This window comes from Sminthopsis crassicaudata, chromosome 3, assembly GCF_048593235.1.
Source record: "Sminthopsis crassicaudata isolate SCR6 chromosome 3, ASM4859323v1, whole genome shotgun sequence".
Lineage (NCBI taxonomy): Eukaryota > Metazoa > Chordata > Mammalia > Dasyuromorphia > Dasyuridae > Sminthopsis > Sminthopsis crassicaudata.
Genome location: NC_133619.1, coordinates 370,018,675 through 370,034,888, shown reverse-complemented (window position 1 = coordinate 370,034,888; position 16,214 = coordinate 370,018,675). Strand labels below are relative to the sequence as shown.

At 33.9% G+C, this 16,214-nt stretch overlaps 1 protein-coding gene across 1 annotated transcript in view; it reads left to right on the top strand.

The window, feature by feature from the left end:
* Nucleotides 1-16,214, top strand: part of DPP10 (dipeptidyl peptidase like 10) — an 887,847-nt gene that overhangs the window by 222,418 nt on the left and 649,215 nt on the right. Inside the window, 1 exon segment of the mRNA XM_074301856.1 lies at nucleotides 468-582. Within this exon segment, the coding sequence (XP_074157957.1) occupies nucleotides 468-582 (115 nt within the window).

The window sequence follows — 16,214 nt, the reverse complement described above, 5'->3', positions numbered from 1 at the left end:
AGAATATGTATGCACCTACTGTGTTCTGAAGGTTAGAGTCAGTTTATTTTTAAAATGCAGTTTTTATTCTCAATAACAAGGAGAACAGATGATCCTAAGAATGCTATTGAATCTCCCCAGCCAACTTCTGTAAAATGGAGATTATAATATGTACCTTGTTTATCTTGAAGAGTGGTAATGATAGCATTTAATAAAACTTAAAATGGTATAGAATGTGTTGTTGGTGCAGCTGATATTATTATGAATGTCATTACCTCCCTTTAGGGAAACCTTATGGCCATTTCCTGATTAAAGCCCAAACAATTAAAGATATGCATCTTGAAATAATTAATTAAATTTTTGATAGAGGAAGAGGAAAGAAACATTATAATCAGCTTACACATTGTGTTTATACTATATATCAAATCAATCATTTATGAATGTTTCCCTTGAAGTATGTGTAATCATGATTTTTTCCATCTCTGTAGGAATTGGGAAGTAACAGCCCTCCACAAAGAAATTGGAAGGGAATTGCTATTGCCCTGCTGGTGATTCTTGTTGTGTGCTCACTCATCACTATGTCAGTCATCCTTTTAACTCCAGGTAATTTATTTTTATTTCTCTCACTGATCTATTTTGAATGTTGGCACTTAATATTCAAAATGACTGCATCAGAGCAACCATGAATAAATAAATAAATTTTATCTATTAGGTTAGAAATTGAACTAAGAGGGGACATTAGAAAAATGATACAGTAGAACTTATAATACTTAATTATATAACTTAAATACTTAAGTAAATAACTTAAAACATTTTGAGTATACTCTAATTATAAACTGCAAACAGAATTGGTCCCCTCTTTATTCATTTTGCCTAAAATTAGAGTTTATAATTCAGTCATTTTCAGTCATGCCTGATTCTTTGTGACTCCATTTGGGAGTTTTTTTGGCAGAGACATTGAAATGGTTTGCCTTTTCTTTCTCTAGCTCATTTTACAGATAAGGAAAGTAACACAAATAGGGTAAAGTGACTTGCCCAGGATCACCTAGCTTGTAAGTGTCTGAAAGTAGATTTGAATGCAGGAAGATATCTTTCCTCATTTTCAGGCCTGACACTCTAACCACTGAGCACCTAGTTGCCCTGAAATCAGAGGATGTGGGTTTAAATCACAGCTCTATCATTTACTATCTATGTGACCTAAAGGGAACCTGGGAACATAAGAATTTTCATTGTTACTATCATCTTATAAAGTACTAATGTCATAAGTGTGGTATTCAAGTTATTCCACATTCTTACTCCATCCTAATTTTCTAACCTTACTTCTATGACTCCCCTTATTTCACTATTCCATAGTGAATGCTATGCTTGGATATATACCATTAAAGAGAAAAATTCAATGAATGAAATAGCCCTTTCTTACCAAGAGATTCTATTCTTATAAGAGAGAAAATGACATACAGAATGCATTAAAATATAATTATATATATTTTATTTATGTACAGATAGGATGACAAAATAATTGAATACAATGTAATTTGGTAAGAAATATAATAGCAGTTGATGAATACAGGAAGATTTCATGTAGAAAATGCTCTGTTGAGTGAGGAAAGGAACTATATGAAATAAGGACTGTATTTCAGGCTGGAAAGACAGTAAATACAAAATATAGAGATAAGAGCTTCTAGAATGGCAAACAGGAGATTTTATAGTAGTACAGAATGTAAAAGGAGTCAATATATAATTGAGTTTGGAAACAAATGACAAGACCAAATTGCAAAAGAACTTAAAAGTTAAGCAGAAGAGTATATATTTTATCTGTGAAGCAATAGGAAGCTAGTGGACATATTGTTGAATATGGAATGACATGGTCAGATCTGGACTTAATGATTTGGAACAGGGTGTAGGAGAGATGAAAAGTGGGGAGAGCACATGTCAGGAAACATGCTATACTCTTAGAGAGTAGAAATGAAGAACTGAATGAAAGTACTTATTTTTCTCCTGCCCTTTCTCATGTCTGTATTTTTATGTTAAAAAAAAGCTTTCTTCCTTTATGAAATACCTCTAGGATCTATCTCTTCTCCCATAGGACCATTCCCTCACTCCTCCCCCATCTCCAACTGAACAATTATTCCCACATTTTTCTCCTCTCTTCCTTTCCTTTTCCCTCCTCTCCTCCTCCCTGTCTCTTCTCTTCTCTTCTCCCTCTCTTTTCCTCTCCCTTACACACACCCTCCTCCCCCACACCTGTGAGGAGAGTAGCAGTGTATGGTGAGAGATGAAGTTAAGGTCCTCTGTGGGACTAGAGAGGGGTCTTGCATGGAGGCGAAGCTCATAATGTCACTGCCATGTCCCAAAAGCAGATGAGCAGTTGGTTGTAAATGCTGATTCTGGGGCTCAAATCCCTGTAGGAGGACTCCATGGAAGGCTTCTAGAACACCCTGGTGTATGAATCTCACCGTTACTAGTAGGAGGTGGCCATATTCATGCCTCCTGACAAATTTGCCAATGACTGTCTGTTGCTGAGTGTATCTCAGTTTGCTCCCCACCCCCTTTTTTATTAAAGTTTTTTTTTTTTTTTTTTTATAAAACAAATGCGGGGGGCAGAGCCAAGATTGGGGAGAAGATACACACATATTTGTAAGCTCCCTTCTTCCCTCAATACCAATTAGTTAAATCAGCCTCAAAAATAATGCTGGACTGATAAAAACCACAAGGATTAGCACAACTTACCAGCTGAAGAGAATCTGGAATTTCAACAGAAAAGGTCGGTTCTGAGGGGAGGGAAAAAAAGACCAGCACAGACAGAGTTAGGTGCTAGCCTATTGTGCCGATTGTGCTGGGGAGAACTCTAGGATTAGAGAAGCCACTGAGATAGAGGAATCTGGCACAGGCTGTTAACTCTGCTTATAAAACAACAGTTCAAAAGAGAAATCAAGCCACGTTAAAATATAAAGCCAGGTCCTAAAACTACCCCAATCCGGAAGTCACCTTACAGATCTCAGCACGGCTGTGCAGCTGCCTTCTGCTGCTTGGGGCTTCTCCTTGGGGTAGTTGAGAGTCTGAACAGCAGCGACACAGCCTGAGGCAGCCTCAATCCACATAGTATGGGGCTCAGCCTGAGGCAGTGCAATTAAGGCAGCAGTGGAATTCCCAGAGAAGAGGAACCTTTGAAGTAGGGACCGTGGTTTCCAGGCAGACACTTCTGGTTTCAGCCCAGGGGCTTTTCACCTCAGCTGCTAATATCCATGGCCCCACAAGAGGCATTGGGTAGGGTTTGTGATGCTTTCACTGTTCAGCCTTAAACCTCAGGGCAGTTGTTAGGCCACACAGGGGGTCCTTCACTGGGCACTCTTTGAAGCTGCAGCAGTTTTAACCACCTCTGAGTAATTTGCAGGGAGGAGGGATGGCAACTCTCTCCCAAAGCTCTCTCTTAGCTCAGGCACTGGACTTGCTGCATCCATCCCATCTGGGAGGAAGCTGGTAAATAAATAAACTTCTTCCCCAAGGGCAAATCCCAACAAAATTTTAATAATGAGTAAGAAGCTGAAGAGAACGATTGACACCTTCTACACAGAGAAAGAGCGGGTATCCAACCACGAGGAAGCTAACACCAGACAGTCTACAAATAACACCCTAAAGAGGAATGATACGTGCCCTCCATCACATAACTCTTTCCTAGAAGAGACTATTAAAAAGTTAAGAGAGTTTAAAGAAAAATGGGGAATTTATGATAAAGAATAATAACATCCTGAAACTTGAGTAGGAAAAAATAAAGAATTCACAGGAGGTGCACAGAAACAAAATTTGTGAATTAGAAAAGGTTAAGAAATCACAGGAAAGTAGGATTTCTGAATTGAAAAAAGAAAACAACTCACTCACTAAAAAAAAAAAAAATAGTGAAATGGAAAAAAATTAAAGAGCAAAATAATTCATTAAAAAACTCAATTGGACATATACAAAAAGAACTAAAAAAAGTTAATGACAAAAATAACTCATTAAAAATCAGGACTGAACAAATAGAAATGAATGATTCATTGAGAAACCAAGAATCAGTCAAACAAAACAACAACAACAACAAAATAAATAAATAAATAAGTGAAAAGCTGGAGAATAACATCAAATACTTACTGGGAAAATCTATAGACCTGGAAAATAGATCTAGGAGAGATAATCTGAGGATCATTTCACTTCCCAAAAACTATGATCAAAAAAAGAGCCTAGATTCTATTTTACAGGAAATCATCAAAGAGAACTGTCCAGAGATAATAGAAACAGAAGGGAAAATAGGCATTGAAAGAATTCATCAAACACCTTCTGAAAAAGACCCTAAAAAAATAACTCCACAGAACATTGTTGCTAAGCTGCAGACCTACCAAACTAAGGCAACACTATTGCAAGTAGCTAGGTAAAAAACAATTAAAATATCAAGGTGCCACAATAAGGATCACTCAAGATCTGGCTGCCTCCACATTAAAGGATTGAAGGGCTTGGAACCTGATATTCCAAAAGGCAAAAGAACAAGGATTGCAACCAAGAATAAACTACTCAAGTAAGTTTAGCATTTTCTTCCATGGAAGAATATGGTCATTTAATGAAACAGAGGAATTTCATTTGTTTCTAAGAAAAAAACCAGACTTAAACAAAAAAATTGATCTACATCCACAAGACTGAAGAGGAGCAGAAAAAGATAAAAAGAACTTTTGAGAACTGTATCTCTGTTGTGGATATACAGAAAGTCCACATGGATAATTTGATTTTACTGATATAATATAAAAAAGGGAAGTAGTAAAGGGAAGGGGATAGTATCAGAAAAAGGGGAAGCAGAGATAAAAAGAGGGAAACTACATCCCAGGAAGAGGCATAGAAAATCTACCACATCTGAGGGAATTTAGAGAGGGGGAGAAACATTGTGTGAATCTTATTCTCATCAGAGTAGGCTCAAAGAGTAAATGTTTGACATATTTGTTTTTCAGAGAATTCTCTCTCACCTCATTAAAAGGGGGGAGAGGAAAAGGGAAAAGGAAAAGGGGAATAAGGGAAGGGTACAAGAAAGGGGAAGAGACTAAAAAGGAAGGGGGGAGGGATATAAAAAGGGAATTCTGCACGTCACAAGTGGGATCTATAAATTAAATATTGGGGAAGGGGTTCAGGGGGTCAAGGGACAAAAAAAGCATAATCAGGGGCTAATATGATGACAGGAAATATAGAATTAGTAATTTTAACTGTAAATGTGAATGGGATGAATTCTCCCATTAAATGGAGGCAGATAGCAGACTGGATCAAAAGTCAGAACCCTATAATATGTTGTTTACAGGAAACACACTTAAAGCAGGGAGATACATACAGAGTAATGGTAAAAGATTGGAGAAGAATCTATTATGCTTCAGGTAAAGCCAAAAAAGCAGGGATTGCCATCCTTATCTTAGATCAAGCAAAAGCAGAAATTGATCTAATTAAAAGAGATAAGGAAGGAAACTATATCCTGCTAAAAGGTAGCATAGACAATGAAGCCATATCAATACTAAACATATATGCACCAAGTGATATAGCATCTAACTTCCTAAAGGAAAAGTTAAGGGAATTGCAGGAAGAAATGGACAGCAAAACTATAATAGTGGGAGATCTCAACCTTGCACTCTCAGAATTAGATAAATCAAACCACAAAACAAAACAAGAGAGAAATTAAAGAGGTAAATAGAACATTTAAAAAAAAAAAAAAAAACCTAGGTATGATAGACCTTTGGAGAAAACTGAATGGTAATAGAAAGGAATATACTTTCTTCTCAGCAGTTCATGGAACCTATACAAAAATTGCCAGTATATTAGGATATAAAGATCTCAAAATTAAATGCAGGAAGGCAGAAATTGTAAATGCCTTCTTCTCAGATTACAATGCAATAAAAACTACATTCAACAAAAAGTTAGGAGTAAATAGACCAAAAAGTAATTGGAAAATGAATAATCTCATCATAAAGAATGACTGGATGAAACAGCAAATTATAGAAACAATTAATAATTTCACCCAAGATAATGACAATGATGACACATCATACCAAAATCTGTGGGATGCAGCTAAAGCAGTAATAAGGGGAAATTTTATATCTGTAGAAGCTTATTTGAACAAAATAGAGAAAGAGAATATTAATGAATTGGGCCTGCAACTTAAAAAGGTAGAAAAAGACCAAATTAAAAACCCCCAACCAAAAACTAAACTTGAAATACTAAAATTAAAAGGACATATCAATAATATTGAAAGTAAAAAAACAAAACAAAACAAAACTATTGAATTAATAAATAAAACCAAGAGTTGGTTTTATGGAAAAGCCAATAAAATAGATAAACCTTTGGTAAATCTGATAAGAAAAAGGAAAGAGCAAAATCAAATTGTTAGTCTTACAAATCAAAAGGAGGATCTTTCCACCAATGAAGAGGAAATTAGAGAAATAATAAGGAGTTATTTTTCCCAACTTTATAACAATAAATTAGATAACAAGTGAAAAGGATGACTATCTCCAAAAATATAGGCTTCCTACATTAACAGAGGAGGAGATAACCTGCTTGAATCATCCCACTTCAGAAAACGAAATAGAACAAGCTATTAATCAACTCTCCAGGAAAAAATCCCCAATACCAGATGGATTTACATGTGAATTCTACCAAACATTTAAAGAACAATTAGCCCAATGTTATATAAACTATTTGAAAAAATAGGGGATGAAGGAGTCCTACCAAACTCCTTTTATGACACAGACATGGTATTGATACCTAAACCAGCTAGATTGAAAATTGAGAAAGAAAACTATAGACCAATTTACTTAATGAATATTGATGCTAAAATCTTAAATAAGATATTAGCAAAAAGACTTGAGAAAATCATCCCCAGGGTAATACACTATGATCAAATAGGGTTTATACCAGGAATGAAGGGCTGGTTTAATATAAGGAAAACTATTAATATAATGGACCATATCAATACTCATATTAATAAAAACCATATCATCATCTCAATAGATGCAGAAAAAGCATTTGATAAAATCAAACATCCATTCCTACTAAAAACGCTTGAAAGTAAAGGAATAAATGGACTATTTCTTAAAATAGTCTGGAGCATATATTTAAGACCGTCAGTAAGCATAATATGTAATGGAGATAAACTGGAAACTTTCCCAGTTAGATCAGGAGTGAAACAAGTTTGCCCACTATCACCATTACTATTCAATATTGTATTAGAAATGCTAGCCTCAGCAATATGAGTCGAGAAAGAGATTAAAGGAATAAGAGTAGTTAATGAGGAAATCAAACTGTCACTCTTTGCAGATGACATGATGCTATACTTAGAGAACCCCAGAGATTCTAATAAAAAGTTATTAGAAATAATTCACAACTTTTGCAGTGTTGCTGGATACAAAATAAATCAACATAAAACCTCAGTATTTTTACACATCACCAACAAAATGCACCAGCAAGAGATACAAAGAGAAATTCCATTCAATACTACTGTCTAGAGTATAAAATATTTGGGAATCCATATACCAAAGGAGAGTCAGGAATTATATGAGCAAAATTACAAATCACTTGCCACAAAAATAAAGTCATATTTAAATAACTGGAAAGACATTCATTGCTTGTGGATAGGCCGAGCGAATATAATAAAGATGACAATACTCCCCAAACTAATCTATTTATTTTGTGCTATACCAATCAGACTCCCAAGAAACTATTTTAATGACCTAGAAAAAATAACAGCAAAATTCATATGGAAGAATAAAAGGTCGAGAATTACAAGGGAATTAATGAAAAAAAGGTCAGATGAAGGTGGCCTATGTGTACCTGATCTAAACCTATATTATATAGGAGCAGTCACCAAAACCATTTGGTATTGGCTAAGAAATAGACCAGTCGATCAGTGGAACAGATTAGATACAAAGGACAAAAAAAGGTACAACTATAGCAATCTAGTGTTTGACAAACCCAAAGATACCAACTTTCGGGATTAAAAATTCATTATTTGAAGAAAAAAACTGTTGGGAAAACTGGAAATTAGTATGGCAGATATTAGATATGGATCCACACTTAACACCATATACCAAGATAAGGTCAAAATGGGTCCATGATTTAGGCATAAAGAATGAGGTCATAAACAGATTAGAGGAACAGAGGATAGTCTACCTCTCAGACCTGTGGAGGAGGAAGGAATTTATGACCAGAGGAGAAGTAGAGATCATTATTGATCACAAAATAGAAGATTTTGATTACATTAAACTAAAAGGTTTCTGTACAAACAAAACTAATGCAAACAAGATTAGAAGGGAAGTATTAAATTGGGAAAACATTTTACAGTTAAAGGTTCTGATAAAGGCTTCATTTCCAAATTATATAGAGAACTGACCCTAATTTATAAGAAATCAAATCATTCTCAAATTGATAAATGGTCAAAGGATATGAACAGACAATTCTTAGATGATGAAATTTAAACTATATTCACTCATATGAAAGAGTGTTCCAAATCACTAGTGATCAGAGAAATGCAAATTAAGGGAACTCTGAGATACCACCACACACCTGTCAGATTGGCTAGGATGCAGGAACAAATAATGGTGAATGTTGGATGGGATGTGGGAAAACTGGGACACTAATACATTGTTGGTGGAGTTGTGAAAGAATCCGGCCAATCTGGAGAGCAATCTGGAAGTATGCACAAAAAGTTATCAAACTGTGCATACCCTTTGATCCAGCAGTGCTACTACTGAGCTTATATCCCAAAGAAATACTAAAGAGGGGAAAAGGACTGTATGTGCCAAAATGTTTGTAGCAGCTCTTTTTGTAGTGGCTAGAAACTGGAAAATAAATCGATGTCCATCAATTAGAGAATGGTTAGATAAATTATGGTATATGAGTGTTATGGAATATTATTGCTCTGTAAGAAATGACCAGCAGGATGAATACAGAGAGGTTTGGAGAGACTTACATGAACTGATGCTGAGTGAAATGAGCAGAACCAGAAGACTGCTGTACACTTCAATGCTGTATGAAGAGATATTCTGATGGAAGTGGATATCTTCAACATAAAGAAGATCCAACTCACTTCCAGTTGATCAATGATGGACTGAAAGAACTACACCCAGAGAAGGAACACTGGGAATTGAATATAAACTGTTAGCACTACTGTCTTTCTATCCAGGTTACTTATACCTTCGGAATCCAATTCTTAACGTGCAACAAGAAAATTGTATTTACACACATATATTGTATCTAGGTTATAATGTAACACATGTAAAATGTATGGGATTACCTGTCATCAAGAGGAAGGAGTAGAGGGAGGGAAGGAAAAATTGGAAAAATGAATACAAGGGATAATGTTATTTTAAAAAATTGCTCATGCATATGTAATGTCAATTTTTTATAATTATAAAATTAATAAAAAATAAAATAAAATAAAATAAAACATATGCATGGGTAATTTTTCAACACTGACCCTTGCAAATCCTTGTGTTCTAAATTTTTCCCTTTTTACCCCCACTCCTCCCCTAGATGGCAGGTAAACCAATACATGTTAAATATGTTAAAATATGTTAAATCCAAGGTATGTATGCATAGTTATATGGTTATCTTGCTAGACAAGAAAAATTAGATCAAAAAGGAAAAAAAAAGTGAACTATTGCTCCCTTTTTTAAATAGATCTTTCTCTGGACAGATAAAAAACAACCCAACAAAATATTTTTAAAAAGAAGAAAACTTTTCATGGTTCTAGGTATTAACTATTTCATTCATGACATTAGACTGTTCACCTTGCACTTAACCTTGCTGTGGTTAATTTTGTTTTATACTTTTTAAAAACACACTTTTAAAAAAAATATTTCATTTAAAGTGTGAGGCAGATGTTATAAACAATTGTGTGCTGAGATTGAGAAAATGTGGTACTGAAAGGCACTACTTTTCAGCCTCTCTGAAATAATCATGATATTGAGATTTCAGCTGGGGTAGAGAAAAAAATCAAATTAAAAAAAATGATCTAATTCCTGAATAAATATTTATTCTTTCCACTAAAAATACTTCTAGCAAAAATTTGCTTACATAAAAACATTTTTGAAAAACAAATATAAGTTCAGCAATTCTGATCTCACTAAACTATTATTTTTAGAATCATTCAGAAAATGAGTGGACATAAACCAATCCTTTTCTTTAGTCTAAACTACATGAGAGATAAAGGACCTCAAATACTTTGCAGAATAATCTCCCAATCAATTTTGCTTAATTCAACAAAAGTACTATTTATTACCAATTCTCTTTCTCTGAACCCAAATAAGATTTTGTGCTTGCTGAGCAACATTAACTAGTTGGTGAATTTTGTCATTCATTGTGTACATTTTTTAAATGGTAAATTAGAAGCTCCCATTTATTTATTTTATTTTGAATACAAGGAACTTTTAATAATATTTTTACTTATAGTTCAATACTTATTGAATATATACATATATATATATGAAATTATGATACTTTATCTTCAAAATATATTTAATTATGAATCTCAACTCATAATTGTTCTTAGTCTCTGTATTTTTAATTGCATGAGTAATCCTAAAAAAATGAACAAAGGAATTTTGAAAAACTGGAGCTTGATTTTTGAAATTTATTTTAATTAAATAATATAGTAATTAGTAACTTAAAAATTTTCATTTCATATTATTAGTTTTTAGGTTTTTTGTTTTGTTTTTTTTTTAATTTTTTTCATTTCATATTATTCTTAAAATTATTGCCTAAAAATAGAGTGGTCAATCAGTAGAATAGATTAGGTTTCCAAGACAAAGTCAATGACTATAGTAATCTAGTTTTTGACAAACCCAAATACCCAATTTTGGGGATAGGAATTCATTTTTTTGACAAAAACAGCTAGGAAAATTGGAAATTAGTATGGCTTAGAAGCTAGGCATTGATTAACACCTAACACTGTATACCAAGATAAGGTCAAAAAATGATTTAGACATAAAGAGTGATATTATGAACAAATGAAAAGAATAAAGGATAGTCTGCCTTTCAGACCTGTGGACAAGGAAGGAATTTGTGGCCAAAGAAAAAAATAAAGAACATTACTAAATGCAAAATAATATAATTTTGTTTATATTAAGGTAAAAAGTTTTTGTATAAACAAAACCAGTAGACAAGATTGAAAGGGAAGCAATAAATGGGGGGAAGGGGGGAACTTTTATATTCAAGGGTTCTGATAAAGGCCTTATTTTTAAAATATATAGAGAATTGACTTAAATTTATAAGAATGCAACCCGCTCTCCAACTGATAAATGGTTAAAAGATATATGCAGACAATTTTCAGACAAATTAAAACCTTTTCTAGTCATGTGAAAATATGCTCTAAACCATTATTGATCACAGAAATGCAAATTAAAACAACTTTGAGGTACTATTACACACCTCTCAGACTGGCTAAAATGACAAGAAAAAATAATGATTAATGTTGGAGGAGATGTGGGAAAAATTGAGACACTAATACATGTTGGTGGGATTGTAAACTGATTCATCCATCCTGGAGAGCAATATGTACCTATGCCCAGAGGTGATTAAACTGTGCATACCCTTTGATCCAGCATTATTTCTACTGGGCTTGTATCACAAAAGATCATAAAAAAGGTAAAGGGATCTAAATGTGCAAAAATGTTTGTGGTAGCTCTTTTTGCAATGACAAGAAACTGGAAATTGAGTGCTAATGCTTATCAGTTGGAGAATGGCTGGATAATATATGGTATATGAATGTTATGGAATACTATTGTTCTGTAAGAAAGTATCAGCAGAGGTGCCTAGAGAGACTTACATGAACTGAGGTAAAATGAAATGGGCAGAACCAAGAGATCATTATACACAGCAACAACAAGATTATACAATGATCAATTCTAATGGACTTAGTTTTCTTCAACAAGGAGATGATTCAGGTTAGTTCCAATAGTCTTGCAATGAAGAGAGCCATCTGCACTCAGAGAGAAAAGTGTGAGAATTGAGTGTGAATCACACTATAACATTTTTACTCTCTTTGTAGTTTTCTTGCATTTTGTTTTCTTTCTCATTTTTTTTTTTTTGGCTGAGGCAATTGGGGTTAAGTGACTTGCCCAGGGTCATACAGCTAGGAAGTGTTGTGTCTGAGGCCAGATTTGAACTCAGGCCCTCCTGACTCTAGGGCTGATACTCTATCTGCTGCACCACCTAGCTGCCCCTCTTTCTCATTTTTTTGATCTGATTTTTCTTGTGCAGTACAATAATTGTGGAAATATGTATAGAAGAATTGTACAATTATGACATAGATTTAATTACTTGCCATCTATGGAAGAGGAGAATGGAGGGAAAAATTTAGAACACAAGATTTTGTAAGGGTGAATGCTGAAAATTATCCATGTATATATTTTGAAAATAAAATGCTTTAATTAAAAAAAAAATTGGTGAAGTGTGTTATCTTCTTAACAATTCTGGGAACCTGTCATTTGCTTTCACTTCTGAATATTTTCCTTATGCTTTTTTCTATGTCTGTATTTGTCTACCCTTGTCTGATTGCCAGTGATTGGGTGGTCTATAGAGAATAGAGAGTGAGTATCTACTCCCTACCTGATCTCTTCTTTAGCCAAGTCTATATGCAATACTGATTAATACTGTAAATTCATATTGCAATACACTTTTGTGTTTATCCATATCAGTGAGAATAAATCTCCATATGGAAATTTGCAGTAAAAAACAACTAGTCTGCAATTTATAAATTTGGGTTTACCTATAATAAGGGAAACTTGCTTAATGTAACATAACTCATTTCATGACATCAGAATAAATATAAAATTATTAAAGACATAAGAATGAAGAATTTGGGGAATCAGAAAACACATCTTCAATATAACTTTTTAAGTAGACACTGAAGAGAACTATGGAGACAAATATAAAGTAGGAATACATTACAGTCATGGAAATGTAGGCAAAAATGTGAGGCTGAAAGAGAAACTATTTTCTACTGGGAACAACAATCAGAAAAGGTTGCTATGAATCAACAAAATTTCAGAGTGAGACATTTTTTCAAATCTAAGAAAATTTACAAGATCAATAGAAGTCTGTGATACTGAGATAGGAGGTGGCAACAATACATGACCTTGGAGGTGGCTACAAGAGCAGCAATATTGACCATCTATAATGATAGGGAAAATCAGTAACAAAATCAGAAAACAAAAATGTGAAAAGCAGCTGCAAGAAAAGTCTTAAAAATGTTAATTGCCCCCAAACCCACAAAAAAAATTTAAAGATTTAAAGAAAACTATAAGACTAATAAAGGACAAAATTGGAAAAATAAGTGAGAGTGATGCAAGAAAATTATGAAAAGAAAATTAACAGCTTCATAAAAGGGGCATAGAAATATCAAAGAAAATAACATGTTAAAAAAATCAGAGTGGGGCCAAAAGATAAGGATATATAAACATTTATGTAAAAGCTTCCTTAGTCAACATTCATCAGACTACTACTTTAGAAGACTTGTGCTAATAGCTCACTTTTTTCCCCCAAAACAATGCATTCTATTTTTAGATAGCCCTGTTCTTTAATCCTTTCCTAATGTTAAATAAAATCTTCATCTATGATAAAATCACTTACTGTGCTTTGATTTTCTTTATAATTATGTAGAACCGTACATGAATCCGCTACTGCTTGAAAATCTTTCAGGTAGGTGGAGCCAAGATGGCAGAGAAGATACATGCAAATTTCTAAGCTCTCCCTTACTCTCAATACCAATTATATAATTTAGCCTCAAAAATAACACTGGACTGGTAAAAATCACAAAGATTAGAAACACAACAACTTACCAGCTGTAGAGAATATGGAACATCATCAAAAAAGGTCTGTAATGAAGGGAGGAAGAAAATGACCAGCACAGCCAGAGAGAGAGACTAAATGCTAGCTTACTGTGCTGGTCAGGCTGGAGAGGTCCCTGGGGAAAAGCTATCAGGACAGAAGATTCTGGCATAGGCTGATAGCTCTACTCTGCTTGCAAAAGAGCAGACTAGCAGAGAAGTCAAGCCACTTTAAAACAACAACAACAACAACAACAACAACAACAACAAACAAACAAACTGCCAGAAACTGTCTATAGCTACCCCAAACTGAAAGTGAGACAGCACAAATTGGGGCACACCTTCTTCTGTTATGGGCTTTTCCTTGGGGCAATTAAGAACTTGCAAGGCATGGGGGAGACACAGCCTGGGGCAGCGTCTAATCCCACAGTGGGGGGCTCCACCTGAGGCAGTGGAACTTGCACAGCAGCTGAGAAAGAAAACTATAGACCAATCTCCTTAATGAATATTGATGGTAAAATCTTAAATAAGATATTAACAAAAAGACTTCAGAAAATCATACCCAGGATAATACAATATGATCAAGTAGGATTTATACCAGGAATGAAGGGCTGGTTTAATGTTAGGAAAACTATTAGTATAATTGACTGTATTAATAATCAAATTAACAAAACCATATGATCATCTCAATAGATGCAGAAAAAGCATTTGATAAAATCCAACATCCATTCCTACTAAAAACAATTGAGAGTATAGGAATAAATGGACTATTCCCTAAAATAGTCAGGAGCATATATTTAAAACTAGCAGTAAGCATCATATGCAATGGGGATAAACTGGAACATTTTGCAGTAAGATAAGGAGTGAAACAAGGTTGCCCACTCTTACCATTACTATTCAATATTATATTAGAAATGCTAGCCTCAGCAATAAGAGTTGAGAAATAGTTTAAAAGAATTAGAGTAGGTAATGAAGAAATCAAACTATCAGTCTTTGCAGATGATATGATGGTACACTTACAGAATCCCAGAGATTCTAATGAAAAAGTTATTAGAAATAATTCACAACTTTAGCAAAGTTGTTGCATATAAAATAAATCCTCAGCATTTTTTTACATCACCAACAAAATGCAACAGCAAGAGATACAAAGCAGAATTCCATCCAAAACAATTATTGAGAGCATAAAATATTTGGGAATCCATCTACCAAAGAAAAGTCAGAAATTATATGAGCAACATTACAAAACACTTGGCACAAAAATAAAGTCAGATTTGAAAGACATCAATTGCTTGTGGATAGGCTGAGTGAATATAATAAAAATGACAATACTTCCTAAACTAATCTATTTATTTAGTGCTATACCGATCAGACTCCCAAGAAACTATTTTAATGACCTAGAAAAAATAACAACAAAATTCATATGGAAGAACAAAAGGTCGAGAATTTCAAGGGAATTAATGAAAAAAAATTATAAAGCAGCAGTCACCAAAACCATTTGGTATTGGCTAAGAAATAGACTAGTTGATCAGTGGAACAGGTTAGGTTCACAAGATAAAATAGTGTACCACTATAGCAATCTAGTGTTTGACAAACCCAAAGATATCAACTTTTGAGATAAAAATTCATTATTTGAAAAAAAAATGTTGGGAAAACTTTAAATTAGTATGGCAGAAATTAGATATGGACCCACACTTAACACCATATAAGATCAAGATGCGTCCATGATTTAGGCATAAAGAATGAGATCATAAATAGTTTAGAAGAACATAGGATAGTTTACTTCTCAGACTTGTGAAGGAGGAAGGAATTTATGACCAAAGGAGAACTAGAGATCATTATTGATCACAAAATAGAGATTTTTGATTACATCAAGTTAAAAACTTTTGTACAAACAAAACTAATGCAAACAAGATTAGAATGGAAGTAACAAATTGGGAAAATATTTTTACAGTTAAAAGATCTGATAACGGCCTCATTTCCAAAATATATAGAGAACTGACCCTAATTTATAAGAAGTCAAACAATTCTCCAGTTGATAAATGGTAAAAGGATATGAACAGACAATTCTTAGATGATGAAATTGAAACTATATCCACTTATATGAAAGTGTTCCAAATCAGTAGTGATCAGAGAAATGCAAATTAAGACAACTCTGTGATACCACTACACTCCTGTCAGATTGGCTAAGATGACAGGAACAAATAATGATGAATGTTGGAGGTGATGTGAGAAAACTGGGACACTGATGCACTGTTGGTGGAGTTGTGAAAGAATTCAGCCATTTTGGAGAGCAATTTGGAACTATGCCCAAAAAGTTATCAAACTGTGCATACCTTTTGATCCAGCAGTGCTACTACTGGGCTTATATCCCAAAGAAATACTAAAGAAGGGAAAGGGACTGTATGTGCC